Raw genomic sequence first — 13,854 nt, 5'->3', positions numbered from 1 at the left:
TTATTTACGAAGATCATATATGTCCTTAATATTCTTTAATTATATATATCAATATGCATGTAACGAATATCTTATGCAAAAGGAATGCCTAACTTTTCATGAAGTCCTCTAGCTGTAGTGAAACTTTCCCCTTGGTGCTTTCGTGCTGCTTCTTGGCCGCCAGCAAGTTGCTTAGCATGTTCTTTTTCCTTTTCTTAGCCCTTTCCCTACCAGAGGATTTAGCTATGCTGGATTTAGAATTCTCCTTCGAGGGCCACTTGGCAACAAAAGGCGCCTTCGGTACTGGCGGATCACTTTGAGAGAGAACAAACCGTTTTTCATGTGAGCATTTCAGGCATTTGTACACTAGTTCCTTTTTGACAATGCCGTCTTCCTGGCTTGTCTCCTGGACATGTGCTTGCAAGTTGACACCGGCTACGTACACGATACCACACGATCCACAGAACTTTACATCGCCATCGCAGATTATGTTAGGCAGCACGACTCTATTCCTCTTCACAGCGTTATAAAAACTCTTTAGGTATAAACCAGATAAGTGTGTTACGTCTGCAGAAGAAAGATGGTGGAGAAGTGTATACTTGTGCTGCAAGTGTATACGCATAAAGTTGTCCTTCTCTAACCTATTCATGCCGTTGTTTGTTGTCACTGCTGTGCTCATCTCCATCAACCGCATTACATCGTGGGATCCGAATGTTCAAAGTTAGTTAGTTACTCTCTCGGGTCGGACTTAACATATGTACACCACGAAATACAAGTAATATCTTCAAAAATTTACATAAACATGGTGTGCGCCGGTGAGTCCGGGTATGTATGCTATATCTATTAGGACTAGAAAGCCTTACCTATAATACAGAGATTACGGCTCGTCAACATCAGTTGGTACTTCATCGAAATCCATGCTCTGGCTATCTTTTACTTTACGATTTTTGGAAGGAGCAATCGCTTTCTTCTCTGCAATCACTGACTGCATCAGTTCCTCCTCCGGCATGTCGGTCAACTTTGCGTAATGGTCGTCATCTTTGATTAACTTCATGTAGATTTTGTTCATCGTGGTATCTCTTTGATCTCTTTGTAGCGAAGGTACTTGGGTAGGGGGTAGGGTGACAACTGTCTCCTTGAGGGTGCGCAGTGTTGAGCTAGGCGTATTTGCCGCGGCGCGCCTCCGCTTAGTAGGCGATGGCGTACTAGGCGGTGTGTTTGGGATGTTTCTGCGCTCTGCTTGCGGGAATAGATACTGCTCCTTGCGTTGCCTCTTCTTCAGCTCACTTGCCTCCCTCTTCAGCTGCCTTAACTTATCTACTTGCTGCTGGGTCATAAAGAAGTCTGGCAGCCGCTTCTTTAAATCGGCTACCCAAGCGTCACACTCAGCTAAAATTTGGTAGTCAATGATCCCGTGCCAATTACAATCACCGATAGTAGTACTATTTATTAGAAGTACAATGCCTGAGCGCTCATGGACTTGTCTGCTAATACTCTTGACCAACTTCTTTACGCCATCGACCTTTAAACTGGTACCCATAATGATAAGTAAATCCGGTTTACCTTTTGCAATATCCATATTTAGCCCCTGGGTGATAAATTCACAGCTAGGATGGTTTTCGCCATAGAGAACAATGTTTGGTCGCAAAATACCAACACTGTTCCGTAGCCGCTTGCCCTGGTTCTCACGTTCCTGGTTAAAGGCGCAACAGCGCGGACACGGAGGCAGTTCGCCTGCTTTCAAGATACGTTTCCACGATCTCGTCCAATTGAACACTTCGAAACATTGCGTGCAGGACAGCGAGTTCAGGTCCCCGTGCAGCTGTACAACATCGAGATTCTTCCACTGGGTATTGAACGAGGCACCAGGGTCCACCGAATGCGACATCTCAAGACCAAGATGCTCCTCTAGCCCGTCGATGTTCTGTGTGTAGCATCGCAACAGCTTGCCTCTGTTTTTTAGATGTGCAATGAACTCATGCGCCCGGGTGGGCTTGGCCTGGATCGCGCTAGAGTGCAGCGAGTCCATAAACGTAGCAAATACGCTAATCTTCTCCTCTTCCCGGAATAGCGAAATGTCAAACATCTCCTGGCCAGAGCGGATCTGCACTTCGGGATACTGCTTCTTGACCATGTTGTACAGCCCCCCAGATGACCGGAAGTCCGGAATCCCGGCGCTGCAAGAGATCCCCGCACCCGTGAGAACCATTATTTTACGCGAACGACCTATCTGCCGATTGATCATGCTAAGCAGTTCCTCGTCCACATTGTCGCTGTCCAGTTCTATATGCTTAAGCTTCTCCGTTTGCAGCTGTGGTTTAGGGGTCGCCTTCTTTTCTAGCACACTCGGCAGCTCTTCATCAAACGATTCTTGGCTCTGTATTAAACTCGGCATATTACCTTGGTACACTCTAGCGCCATAAACCTCAGAAGTGACCACCCACCTGGCAATGCGAACTCACCCTCCAAAGGATTTGTGTTTGGGTTCAAACGGTGGGAAAATTTGTTGTCGTTGTTGATAGTTGACATTTTGCCTATTACAGATAACCGATTATATAATCCGTTCAAATCCAGTTTAAGATTTGATTAGATAATCTCGATTGACAGTCGCCCAATAGAGGCAGAATAGAGCGTGAAGGTCGTATCCCGAGAAGATCGTTAAATAATACTGAAGCTGCTATAGATATCAGTAGCGACAGGACTAGGCCCTGCTAAGGGAGAACAGAAGCTGTGTGGCGATAAGGCGTTCAGCGGCACGGATCAGCTACTCTGGCTGTTGACAGCGAGCTCCATGATCAGTCTCGTGGTGAGATGAAGGAATGGGTAGGCTGAGAAGGTGCTCATTTCGTCGTCCGTAGAAGACGAGCTGATGGGGTTACCGGAGCTCGATTCCCAGCCATCAAACTTGAAATCGACGAGGTAGTTGTTGGTCTCTATTTGGAACAGTTGGATCACCATGCGCATGAGGTCCGGGATGCGCTCATTCTGCTGGGTGCCAACATCATACTTCCAGCGGACGCGAATAGTCCAGAGATCCTCTTCCGAGGGCTTGGCCCACTCGGCGCCGAGATTCTTGAGGGCGAGATAGATCTCGCCCATGACGTCGAGGGGGTACGACCGGGATCGTATGCCGAAATGCCACCTCGTCTTGGACTTTTTGTTACTGAGAGGAGAAATTTTGACCGCCGCAGGCGAGCCCTGTGCCACCATGTTGGCACGGTGTATCTGAGGCAGGGAGCTAGGCAGAATGGCTATAGTGCTGTCCTCATCCTGCTGTTCCGAAAATGAGAGTTGGTAGGTGCGCTGCCGCGATGCGAGACGTTTCACCTGATGCGGGTTCTGGTCTCCATGTTGGCTTCCTCCAAGAGCAGCCTGGAAACCGCTACCAGGACCCAGCTGGCTATGTGATTCAAAAGTTGGAGGTGATTGAGATAGAAATGTATCCAACTGGTCAAGCTTTTGTTTGTTGGACCTCAGGCCATCAATTAGGGACTTGTTCTCTTTTAGTAAGAGATAGGCGTCACGAATCTCTAGCACCGTCGGGTCAGTTTGGTTTGGGTCCTCAAGGGCTTCGTAAATTTCGTCCTTATCGTAACTCATCGTATTCGCCAGCACTGCAACTAGTGCCTCGTCGATACGCTCATCATCGGTGCCGGGCTTGCTAGTTGCGTCTGCCTTCATATCCACGGGTACTAAATAATCTGGCAGGTCCACCTTGAACCATTCATCCTCCATTATTTCGTGGATAGTTATTCGGTTCAGCGGATTCACTATGAGCATCCGCTTGATTAGGTTTGCAGCCCCCTGGGAAAGGAATTTCGGGATACTATAAACGCCATTGCTGATATTCTTGAACAGGACAGGTATACTCTCATCGTCAAACGGTAGCCGTCGGCAGAGCATCACGTAGAGAATGACACCAGAGGACCACACGTCCACTTCGGGCCCTGCATACAGCTTACCACTGATGACCTCGGGTGCTGCGTAGTTTGGCGAGCCGCACGAAGTTTTTAGAAAGTTACCGTCTGTCATAATGTTGGACAGCCCGAAGTCTGCGATCTTAACGTTCAGGTGCTCATCTAGCAACAGATTTTCGGGCTTAAGGTCCCGGTGTACAATCTTGTGCCGATGGCAGTACTCCACTGCGCTTATTATCTGCTGGAAAAACCGCCGAGCCTCGTTCTCCGACATCTTGTCTCGCTGCACAATATAATCAAACAGCTCGTTTCCAGCGTACTCGATCACCATGATGATCTCGTCCTTGGACTTAATCACATCGTACAGCTTGATAATATGGGGGTGCCGGAGCAGCCGCAGGTACGATATCTCGCGCTCAATACGGCCCTGCATGTCGCTCTTAGCCAGTACCTTCTTGTTGATGATCTTGAGCGCCACCTTCTGCCCTGTGCTCACATGATGTGCCAGCTTTACCTTGCCAAAAGATCCCTCACCCAGCGTTTTAATCACCTGGTATTTCCCAATTCGCTGGCCTATTGGAATGCTGCCGGGCCGATGCATGCCATGTGGCATGTTTCGACCACCTGTGTACATCTTTTGCTGTTGGTGGTGGTGGTTTGCGTTAGACATACTGCTCTCGCTCTTGACGCTTATATGTGCCGACGTTAAAATTACGATCCTGCGTGTCCAAGCTCGAAGCCGTTCAGGTCTTTACGGTTGGGCAGGGTATCTGGCTCGCCCAGTCAGTTCAAAACGATTTATCGTGCGTGCTAGCGACCTCTCTTGGTTCGCGTCGTTGGTGTTCTGTTTCATGGTGAAAGGGTCTTCCGGCCAGCAGGGTTTGCTTTCCGAGGGGCTTCTGCCGGGTAACGTTACAAGGGGTCGTAGATACGTATGCCATTGGAGCTGGCGGACGGTGGGCAGCCAGGGCCCTTCGCCTACGACGGTCACCAAGCCCCCCTGCTTGGCGGCACTAGCGGCTGGCTGCCTCTCTGTGCTGTGTGCTGGCGCCGGGTGCGCGCGGGGATCCTATATAGCTGTCCAATCCCGTGCCCACCGCTCAGTCTGAACCTGCCACCACCAATGACGTCGCCACAGCAGCGCATCATCGTGCAGATGAACCAGGAGCGCAGGCTCGCGCTCGAGGACTACCTTACTACATATGGGCGTGTGCCAATCGGAACCAAAGTCAACGAGGTGCGCCTCGCGGACATCGAGCTGGACCACCTCACGCTGCGTTTTCGCCATAGCGACGTGGAGCTCGAGATCGAAAAGACAATTGCCCTTGACCCGCCGCTGCAGCACTGGGACGAAGCCCCGGCGCGTCTAGACGCAATGGCGCTCGAGGCAGCCGCCCGCCGCGGCTTGGCTGCGGTCCAGGTCCGCGGCGGCGCCGCGCCATCGGCCCTCGGCTGGCTGCTCATCGGTCTTATCTACCTGCCTGCGGCCTGCTACTACGAACCGCGCTTGCTCGCGTGGGCGGTGCCTGGCGCGCTGTTGCAGCGCTCCGTTCTGCAGTCCGTGTTCGCGGGGGTGGCCGTGTGCCACATCGCCGAGTGCATGCTGCTGCTGCGCCCGCGCCTGCACACCTACCGCGTGCCCACGGACTATCGCATCGAGTGGTACTTTTTTGGACTGCTGGAGGGCTATCCTGCCATCAGACGCTTTGACAGGGCCGCCCGCTCGCTGAAATCAAGGCCAACTACGTAGTAAGAGTATATACGCCGCTTGCCTCAGCCGTGGGTATGACGCCGACCGGTGGGGAAGTGGACTTTTTCCTTGACTCACCCTTTCGGCTGCAGAAGCTTATGTTAGTAGCGCCCCCCTCCCGGACCATGGACCTCCTCACCGCTTGGATACACCGCCTATGGACGTGTCTGTGCCTCTTCTTCAACCAGCGACAAGTATGTGAGCCTCTAGACCCGCTGCCGAGCTCCACTAACACCCGCAGCTCAAAATCGCTATCGTAGGCTTGCAAAATAGCGGCAAGACCACTTTGGCTGCACTCCTCACAGGGCACCCGTTTCGCGCGGACACAATCCCTACACTCGGCATAGATGTAAGGCATGCAACGATCGGCCAGACGCTGCTCCAGGTCTATGACCTGGCAGGCCAGGCACGGCACCGCTTCCTGTGGGACCGCTGCCTGGACACTACGGACCTGGTCGTCTATGTCCTGGACTTGAGCGACGACACCGCGTGGGAGGCCGCCAAGCACGCGCTCCAAAGCGTGCTGGTCGCCACCAACGCGCGCCGCACGCCCGTGCTCATCATCGGCAACAAGGCCGACCTCGTCGCGCCGCCGCCCATACTGCCGCCCGATGACGCCTCGCCCGCACCGCCGGGCCCGTCCCAGCAGAGCCACCGCAGCGCCAGCGTCTCCTCCAATGCCCGCCCGTTCGACATCAGCCCCTACCATTGGCGCTTCATGACGCCGCTGTTGAGCCACTACGATTACGACGACATCCCAACCTACGTCATCGACACGTCCAATCATCATCTGTTGCTCGACCTTCAGGTTCTGTCGCGCGAGCTGGGCCTGGATCTGCGGAATGGCATCCTGCATCTCACAAATGAAACTGTCCTGGCCATGGACCGCGATATAGGCCTTTTTACGGTTAGCTGCCGAGACGGCACAGGCATATCCGACGTGATCGAGTGGCTGATGCAGCTATGAGCGCTTATTGCCTTCGTCATCCCCGTTCCCTTCCGCCGCTGCGCTCATCGCGGGGACTCGCCCTGCCGTTGAGGATGCCTGCTGAGCCTTGAAAAAGAAACGAAACGAAATCACAGCAATACGAAATAAAGCTATTACAGTCGCCTTTGTGGCCATTTACATACGCTTAGGTAGCCGCAGTTATAGGCGCAAAGGTGTAGGGTCGTCAATTGAGCTGGTAGGATGCTGAACTTTGACTACCCGCAGAAAGATTGGTACAAGGATGTGCGTCTTTGTGGATGCAGGCAGTGCTGCGAGGCAGTTCGGCGTAAGCGACAAGGATCTTCGGGATCTTGCGGGATGGGCGAGCACGGGCAGTACCTAGACGAGGGCTACGAGGGCCGTGGGGAGCACGTGAGGTCGTCGTCTGCGCACAGCGGGTCTGGCGGACACTTTGTGCCGACGATCTCGTTCGACACCGTGCCGATACAGGGCATATCCCCGGAGGAGGATGAGCAGGACGCGCTACACGAGCACCAGCGAGCGTACGGAACGAGCCTGGACTACACTCTGGAGGAATACTACAATAATGAGGACACGAGCTACAACCACGACTACCGGAGCGGGGGAGGGTACGCGGGGGAGCTGTCGCCGCTCCGGTCGTTGTCGCCGAGCCGGTACGGCTCGGGTGCGCAGCTGGCGAAGTTCGATGTGCTGCCGGACGGCCGGCGAGTGCGAATCGACTACCCGAGCAAGTCGACGCTGCTGAGCGACTCGTTCGTGCTGAACAAGACGCACCGTGAGTGGCGCAGCAAGTGGAAGGCGCGCAAGGCGCAGATCGAGCGGCGCAAGCTCGAAGAGCCACAGCGGTGGTACCGGTACCCGAGCATTCTTTTTCCTGAGACAAAGGTGGATTTGTCAGACCTGCCGATGATCAACGACGAGGGCGTCGCATACAACTCGAACCAGCGCGCCAACATGAAGCGCATCGCGCGCGTGGTGCGGACGCCGGTGGGCTTCCCTGTGTCCCCGCGTATTGTCCTGTGCCACGTGAGCGGTCGCAAACATACGTGGGCCGCTGTCGATTGGGTGCTGCAGAACTTTATCGCAGACTCCGACCACCTGGTAGTGGTAGCGAACCTTCCACGGCTGATGTCCCGGTTTGGTTACATGAGCAGGTCCGTTTCGAGGTCACGGTCCAGGTCGCGGTCGCGATCTGTCCGGAGGACTACCGGGCTGAACTCGACTTCTTCCTTCGGTTCTGACGTGTCAGAGTCTATGACTAAAAACAAAGACGAAGAGTGGTGCAATGGTTATACAGTTGGTAGCATCGAGACGATTTTGGATCACCTAATTGAATATATTACCTTTATAATACCCGAAAAGTTGGCAATAAAAGTGACTGTTGAAGTCATGATTGGCAAAACACGGCAGGTACTGATCGAGGCACTAAATCTGCATTGCCCAGACCTGCTGGTAGCTAGTACCACAAAATACAAGGAGAACGATGGGTTGCTGGACCACCGCTCAAAGCGCCTGACCACGGTGCTTGCCAACTACTATCCGCTGCCGGTCTTTGTTGTGCCTGCGAAAAGGATGTTTTTGCTTGGAATGCAACTAGAATCGATTGTGCATGGCAGTGACGCGTGCAACGCTGCGGCGCCCGTTAGCCAGCAGTTCTCATCCGAGGTTGGGGATTCGCTGGCCCCGTTCAAGCCATCGCTGAAGACCATGCATACATCCCCCGCGGTCATGCTACACACAGAGAGCTCTGTTCCCGAGGTAGAATACGGGATGGATGAAAGCGAAATAACCAGCATTGACAGCGAGCTCTCAGATGGTGTCACTGAATATGCAGGCACTGAACTGCTACAGCAAGATCCTGTAGGGCGCGTGGCAAGGATGAGGGAAACCTACCGGAGGAGGGTACAAAAGACGTTCTCTAAGATTGACTCGGACTCCACCCTGCAGGCAGACGAGCGGCATTTCAACAAGCTTGACGCGGTCATAAACGCGTCCCTGAAGTTTAACAAGGAACTTGAGAACTCGAAGTCGCCGTCGATTTTGGAACTGCAACGCATCATCACCGGAGGCGAGAAACATACCGGTTTCAGGAAGAAGTCTATGCTTGACGTCCTCGACCTCCCTTCAGCGAAGCCGAGGAAGCAGGACCCAATTCCGAAGCCGAATCTCTCAGCAGGAGATCCAACTCCGAGACGCACCACCAGGATAAAATTTGAGGCTACTGTTAAGGATGTCGACGGATCGACGGCTGTCCAGCAAAGCCCCAGTGATGAAGTCCTCCGTGAGATGTCGCCTTTAAGGCAGGTCCAATCTCTGTCCCAGTCTAATCTAATGAAGTACGTTTCGAATAACTCGTTGCGTAAAGTGCGCAGTGCGAACACTAACCCGGTCAATTCCACAAAGTATAATGAATCAACAGGCTCTTCTGGCAAGAGGAAGCGGGGTGGGTTCCTGAGTGCATTATTTGGCGGCTCAGGAGGCGGCAGCGCAAGTAACACGGCCTCCCCTGCCACCAGCAGGAGAAGTAGCATGAGCAGCAGCGAAAACTCGGGCGGCACGAGCACGGGAAAGCGCAAGAAAAAATGGAAGCTGCTTAAATAGCGAGGCGTCACAGCCTAAAGATCAACATCGCTCGACCTTCTACTATAGCATAGAATATACATTATTCGTACTCTTTTATACAAAAAATACCCTTCCAGCTTATTAGCGTTTTGGTCGCTTTGGTTTTCAAGCTTCAAATTTGTTCACAAGAGCTCATCTCAAAATTGCTCAGCGGTCGAGAGTGAAAGAGTCCCTCACTACCGGTAATGGCGGAGAAAGAGAAGAAGGGCCTAGCGACGGAGATCCATCCCGCGCTCCGGTCATCCAACCTGAACTTGTTGCGCTCAAAGCGCGAGAACCCATATCTATCATCTGATGCGCCGCGCCAGCGCCAACCTAAGCGCAGACAACCCCTGGCCTTCTATAAGCCCGGTGAGATCAGCCAGAGAGCAGAAGAGGAGAGGCAGCGACGTGCGCGAGAACTGGAGGAGCAGCAGCTGCTGCTGCGGAAACAGGAGGAAGAAGAACACATTCGCCGCGAGAAGATCGCTGCGGCAGAGCTGCCTGACGACGATGAGACATGCTACTTTGACGCAATTTCGGCTCTGCCGAGTATCGAGTGGTGGGACACCAAGTTCTGCGACGGCTCCCAGCCCGCGGCGCACGCAAAGTACACTGCATCGTACGCAGATCTCGAGGATGACAGCGACTGCAGCGACGATGAGCAGGAAGACGAACGTCCGAGCATCCGCTTCGTCAAGCATCCACTGCCGTTTCAGCCCTCGGTCACGGCTGCCGCTACCATCGTGCCCAAGATATACCTCACAAAGCACGAGCAGCGCAAGGTGCGCCGCAACCAGCGCAAAACGGCCCGCCAGATGGCCGAGGAGCGCATCAGGCTCGGACTGGAGCCCCGCCCTCCGCCCAAGGTCCGTCTCAACAACATGATGCACGTCTACGACAGTAACACCAAGATCCAAGACCCTACTGCATGGGAGCACACTGTGCGTGAGCAGATAGAGCAGCGCCGTCAGCAGCATCTGCGTACGAATGAGGAGCGCCGGCTCGAGGCCCGCGCACAGCGCGCCGCACAACCAGCGCCCGCGCCAGACCCGGGCCAGGACATCTGCCGCGTCTACTCCCTGCCACCCCTTGCAGACCCCAAGGCCCGCTACAAACTAGTCACCAACGCGCGCCAGCTGCACCTCCGTGGCTGCTGCCTACACGTCCCCGACGGGCCCGCGCTCGTCGTGGCCATCGGGCCGCCCCGCGCCTGCACCTTCTACGACCGACTGCTCACCCGTCGCCTCGCTTGGCATGCCTCCGCCCCGGCGCTGCTGTGGACTGGCGCCGCCGCAGGCCACACCTTCCGCGGCTGGTTCATGAAGCAGTGCGCTGAGCCCGCAGACCTGCGCCGCATCCTGCTCGCCGCCGGCGGCCCGCTCTTCGCGCACACCCCACTGCCCTCGTAGACATGTATTCGCCTATTTACAGTACTACTTACTCCTGGATCTTGGCCAGGATCTCCGAGTCGCGGAACAGAAGCACTTCGTCGTCTTTGCCGAGCTTGATCGACGACCCGCCAAACTGCGGGATCAACACCTTGTCACCCACCTGCACAGATGGCGACACCTGCCGGCCCTGCGCGTCGGTGTACCCTGGGCCCACGGCGAGCACTGTCGCCTGGTTCAACTTCTCCACGTTCTTCTCAGGCAAGTACAGACCGGACGCCGTCTTGGCCTCGGCCTTGATGCGCTGCACCAGCACCCGGTCCATTAGAGGAACAATACTCTTCGCGGACTTCAAAAACGACATCCTACCACCTCGCTGATACTACGATGACTATGGCTCAGCTGCTCTCTTAGATTCCGTGGCTGCGCTTTGCTTTATATAAGTGGCAGCAAGCTTTTCATGGTTCTCTGTGTTCGATACTCTAGAAGCTTCGATCGCTACCACGGCTCCGGAGAACACAACAGCTGGACCTGCTGCACTGGGAAGCATGGAGCTGAGGCGGAGCAATAGGCTGCGCAAGACAAACAAAGAGGCCGTGGCAGAGGAGCAGTCCTCTTCGGAGGAGGAGGGAGATGGGTTCAGACGCAGCGGTGAGCGGATGAAGCGGCGGGTGCGGCCGCGGCGGGCAGATGCGACGGCGGGGTCAGGCCTCCGGCGAGACGTGGAAGAGGCACTGGGCGTGCTGCCGCGGCCGCGCTACTACTTTGCAGACGGGGCGCGGGCGCGAGGAGCGGTGCGGTGGGGCGTGGAGAGCGGTGCGGTGGATCGCACGGCGGGGATGCTGGACGGGTGGCTGTCGAAGCATGGCGAAAATGCAGTTGGGCCGGAAACGGCGGCGGCGGTAGCGCGGATAGCGCGGCAGCTGCGGCAGCTGGGCAGGGAAGTGGCGGCAGCACCGGCCGAGGAGGACACGGCGAGCCTCCTGGAGCGAGTGGTGGCGGACGGGACACGGCAGGACGAGGTGTGCCAGCAGCTGACGGGGCTGATCGATGGCCTGGCGGAGGCCGCAGACGAGGAGTGGATCGCGGCCCTGGCGCGGATCCATGAGCTGGACCTGCAGGACATCGCCGACATGCCGGCGCCGCGGCCGCCGAAGCGCGGGGCTGCTGCGCAGGCGGGGCCCTGCTCGCGGCGGGCAGACTTGCAGTTCGTGATCAACAAGTGGAACAAACTGCTGACGCGCGAGCGGAATCTGGCGCTGTACTGGCCCTCCAAGGCCCCGCGCAAAGACAGCGGGCACATGTCTCCGGCGGCACAGGCGCTCTCGCAGGAGGACCCGCGCGACAAGTTCCGCGACGTTCCGCTCTTCTCGTAGCATGTACTGTATATACCTTATATTTATGTTATGCCGCAGCTTCTGGCCGGCGGCCTGCCGCTAAAACCACTCATCCGGCGGGCGCATCAGGTCGATTTGGTATAGCCGCTCTGCGGCGTCTGCCATCAGGTACAGCACGTAGCCCGGCAGCACCGACAGCGAACACATCGCAAAGCTGCACTGATTGACCCTCAGAAAGATCGGTATTCGCAGCAGCGCCAGCAGCGAGGGCACGCGGATGAACCCGATCTGCCCTGCAGCCGCGACGTTGGTCCGTGCGGCGTAGTACGTCAGGTTCCACTTGATCATGTCCACCATCAGCACCTCCCCCTTCACGTCCCAGATGTAGGCAAAGCTTGTGGTGAGAACAGCCACCACCGCGATGAACCAGATGAACCGCTTGGAGTTGCCAATGATCTGCTCATCGTAGGAAAGCTGGAACATCGTGATGGCCAGGTCCATCGCGTTGAACTGGCTCCCTACATCAAAACACGAGAGCAGAAGCTTGTGGTACTGCCGCCGGTGGAATATCAGGCTGAAGTCATATTTTGTGGATTCAATCCACCCTATATTATGTGCTATGATGCATCCGATCATGCTTAGTACGTACACACGGGTGACAGGTTGCACCCCCTGCATTATCTGTACGAACAGCACATCCATGTCACTAACACGCCGGTACTATCGTCGTTCTGACCGCTGACGGCTCTGGCTTGCCGTTTTTTAAGGCTCGCTGCTGTTGGTGATAGTGTTACTAAAGGATATGCGCCACGTTAATACTTTCGTCACACAAGACAACTACGAGTGCCCCCTGGTGTGCCGCATTGAAGAGCAGAGGCCATACCGAGTGCTAGAGAGCCTGGCAGTTGTATACAGAAAATGGATTCAGTGGAGGGCCTCGCGCTGGGGCCTGTGATCTGGACGGCCAGCCAGGAGGAGCTGCTGCGGCAGCCTTATAACCATCTAGTGACGCAGCCGGGCAAGAATTTCCGCAATACGCTGATCCGCGTGTTCAACGGGTTCTATGGTCTTTCGGAGCGGCAGGTCGCGGCGGTCACAGAGTTGGTGGAGATGTTGCATGTGGCGAGCCTGTTGATCGACGATATCGAAGACAACTCTGCATGGAGACGTGGCGTCGCTGCTGCCCACGTGGTATATGGCTCGCCCATGACGATCAACACTGCGAATTACATGTATTTTGTGTCCATGTCGCTGCTCGGGCAGCTGGCGGCTCAGCGTCCGGCGGGCCCGCTGCAGGATCTGCTGAAGGTGTTCAACGAGGAGATGATGAATCTGCATCGCGGGCAGGGCCTTGACATATATTGGCGCGACACGTTTACGGTGCCGTCGGAGCATGACTACCTGCGGATGGTGATGCATAAGACCGGCGGCTTGTTCCGGCTGACCGTGCGTATCATGGAAGCGTTACGGGAGGGCCCAGATGGACCCGGATCAACATTGGTGCCGCTTAGCAACCTGCTTGGCGTGCTGTACCAGGTGCGGGACGACTATTTGAACCTGACCGACTCGCGCATGTCCGAAAACAAGGGCTTTGCAGACGATATCACCGAGGGCAAATTCTCCTACCCCATTATCCACGGCCTGCAGTACGCCCGTGTCCATGACCCAGCGGGCTACGACTTCCTGGTCAGTGTGCTACGGCAGAGGACGACAGATATCACCACCAAGCGCCGCGTGGTGCGATATCTTGCGGACGTCAGTGGTTCGCTCGCGTACACGAAGCAGCGTATCATCGAACTAGCAACATTGATAAAGACCAAGTATATACCCGCTAGCGGAACAGAATTGTGCAATGTTATAGATAGTTTAACTTCCTTCTAGCTACATTCCGAGGAGCACGTTTGTATAC

The 13,854-nt window shown here is 55.4% G+C and overlaps 11 protein-coding genes across 11 annotated transcripts; 6 read left to right on the top strand and 5 right to left on the bottom strand.

The window, feature by feature from the left end:
* Positions 1-88: 88 nt before the first annotated feature.
* SNM1 (Snm1p) lies at positions 89-673 on the bottom strand (the record flags this gene model as incomplete). Its single annotated transcript, NM_209986.1, has 1 exon — positions 89-673. One exon carries the CDS (start codon positions 671-673, stop codon positions 89-91), a length of 585 nt encoding a protein of 194 aa, NP_984633.1.
* Positions 674-856: 183 nt separating this feature from the next.
* HST3 (NAD-dependent histone deacetylase HST3) lies at positions 857-2,374 on the bottom strand (the record flags this gene model as incomplete). The annotated part of the gene is made up of 1 exon (NM_209985.2): positions 857-2,374. The coding sequence occupies one exon, from the start codon at positions 2,372-2,374 to the stop codon at positions 857-859; it is 1,518 nt and encodes a 505-aa protein (NP_984632.2).
* A 365-nt stretch (positions 2,375-2,739) lies between these two features.
* SNF1 (AMP-activated serine/threonine-protein kinase catalytic subunit SNF1) lies at positions 2,740-4,566 on the bottom strand (the record flags this gene model as incomplete). The annotated part of the gene is made up of 1 exon (NM_209984.2): positions 2,740-4,566. One exon carries the CDS (start codon positions 4,564-4,566, stop codon positions 2,740-2,742), a length of 1,827 nt encoding a protein of 608 aa, NP_984631.1.
* Positions 4,567-4,830: 264 nt separating this feature from the next.
* AGOS_AEL231C (uncharacterized protein) lies at positions 4,831-5,646 on the top strand (the record flags this gene model as incomplete). Its single annotated transcript, NM_209983.1, has 1 exon — positions 4,831-5,646. The coding sequence occupies one exon, from the start codon at positions 4,831-4,833 to the stop codon at positions 5,644-5,646; it is 816 nt and encodes a 271-aa protein (NP_984630.1).
* Positions 5,647-5,681: 35 nt separating this feature from the next.
* On the top strand, positions 5,682-6,613 carry AGOS_AEL232C (AEL232Cp; the record flags this gene model as incomplete). Its single annotated transcript, NM_209982.2, has 2 exons — positions 5,682-5,840; positions 5,888-6,613. The coding sequence occupies 2 exons, from the start codon at positions 5,682-5,684 to the stop codon at positions 6,611-6,613; spliced, it is 885 nt and encodes a 294-aa protein (NP_984629.2).
* Positions 6,614-6,835: 222 nt separating this feature from the next.
* On the top strand, positions 6,836-9,217 carry AGOS_AEL233C (AEL233Cp; the record flags this gene model as incomplete). Its single annotated transcript, NM_209981.2, has 1 exon — positions 6,836-9,217. One exon carries the CDS (start codon positions 6,836-6,838, stop codon positions 9,215-9,217), a length of 2,382 nt encoding a protein of 793 aa, NP_984628.2.
* Positions 9,218-9,423: 206 nt separating this feature from the next.
* PRP3 (U4/U6-U5 snRNP complex subunit PRP3) lies at positions 9,424-10,629 on the top strand (the record flags this gene model as incomplete). The annotated part of the gene is made up of 1 exon (NM_209980.2): positions 9,424-10,629. The coding sequence occupies one exon, from the start codon at positions 9,424-9,426 to the stop codon at positions 10,627-10,629; it is 1,206 nt and encodes a 401-aa protein (NP_984627.2).
* Positions 10,630-10,657: 28 nt separating this feature from the next.
* Positions 10,658-10,972, bottom strand: HSP10 (Hsp10p; the record flags this gene model as incomplete). Its single annotated transcript, NM_209979.2, has 1 exon — positions 10,658-10,972. One exon carries the CDS (start codon positions 10,970-10,972, stop codon positions 10,658-10,660), a length of 315 nt encoding a protein of 104 aa, NP_984626.2.
* Positions 10,973-11,156: 184 nt separating this feature from the next.
* AGOS_AEL236C (AEL236Cp) lies at positions 11,157-11,984 on the top strand (the record flags this gene model as incomplete). Its single annotated transcript, NM_209978.2, has 1 exon — positions 11,157-11,984. One exon carries the CDS (start codon positions 11,157-11,159, stop codon positions 11,982-11,984), a length of 828 nt encoding a protein of 275 aa, NP_984625.2.
* A 60-nt stretch (positions 11,985-12,044) lies between these two features.
* On the bottom strand, positions 12,045-12,647 carry DER1 (derlin; the record flags this gene model as incomplete). Its single annotated transcript, NM_209977.2, has 1 exon — positions 12,045-12,647. One exon carries the CDS (start codon positions 12,645-12,647, stop codon positions 12,045-12,047), a length of 603 nt encoding a protein of 200 aa, NP_984624.2.
* Positions 12,648-12,863: 216 nt separating this feature from the next.
* BTS1 (farnesyltranstransferase) lies at positions 12,864-13,826 on the top strand (the record flags this gene model as incomplete). Its single annotated transcript, NM_209976.1, has 1 exon — positions 12,864-13,826. The coding sequence occupies one exon, from the start codon at positions 12,864-12,866 to the stop codon at positions 13,824-13,826; it is 963 nt and encodes a 320-aa protein (NP_984623.1).
* Between the last annotated feature and the right edge of the window lie 28 nt (positions 13,827-13,854).

The sequence above is a fragment of the Eremothecium gossypii genome, chromosome V (assembly GCF_000091025.4).
Source record: "Eremothecium gossypii ATCC 10895 chromosome V, complete sequence".
NCBI lineage: Eukaryota > Fungi > Ascomycota > Saccharomycetes > Saccharomycetales > Saccharomycetaceae > Eremothecium > Eremothecium gossypii.
This window is presented reverse-complemented; position numbering and strand designations above follow the sequence as displayed.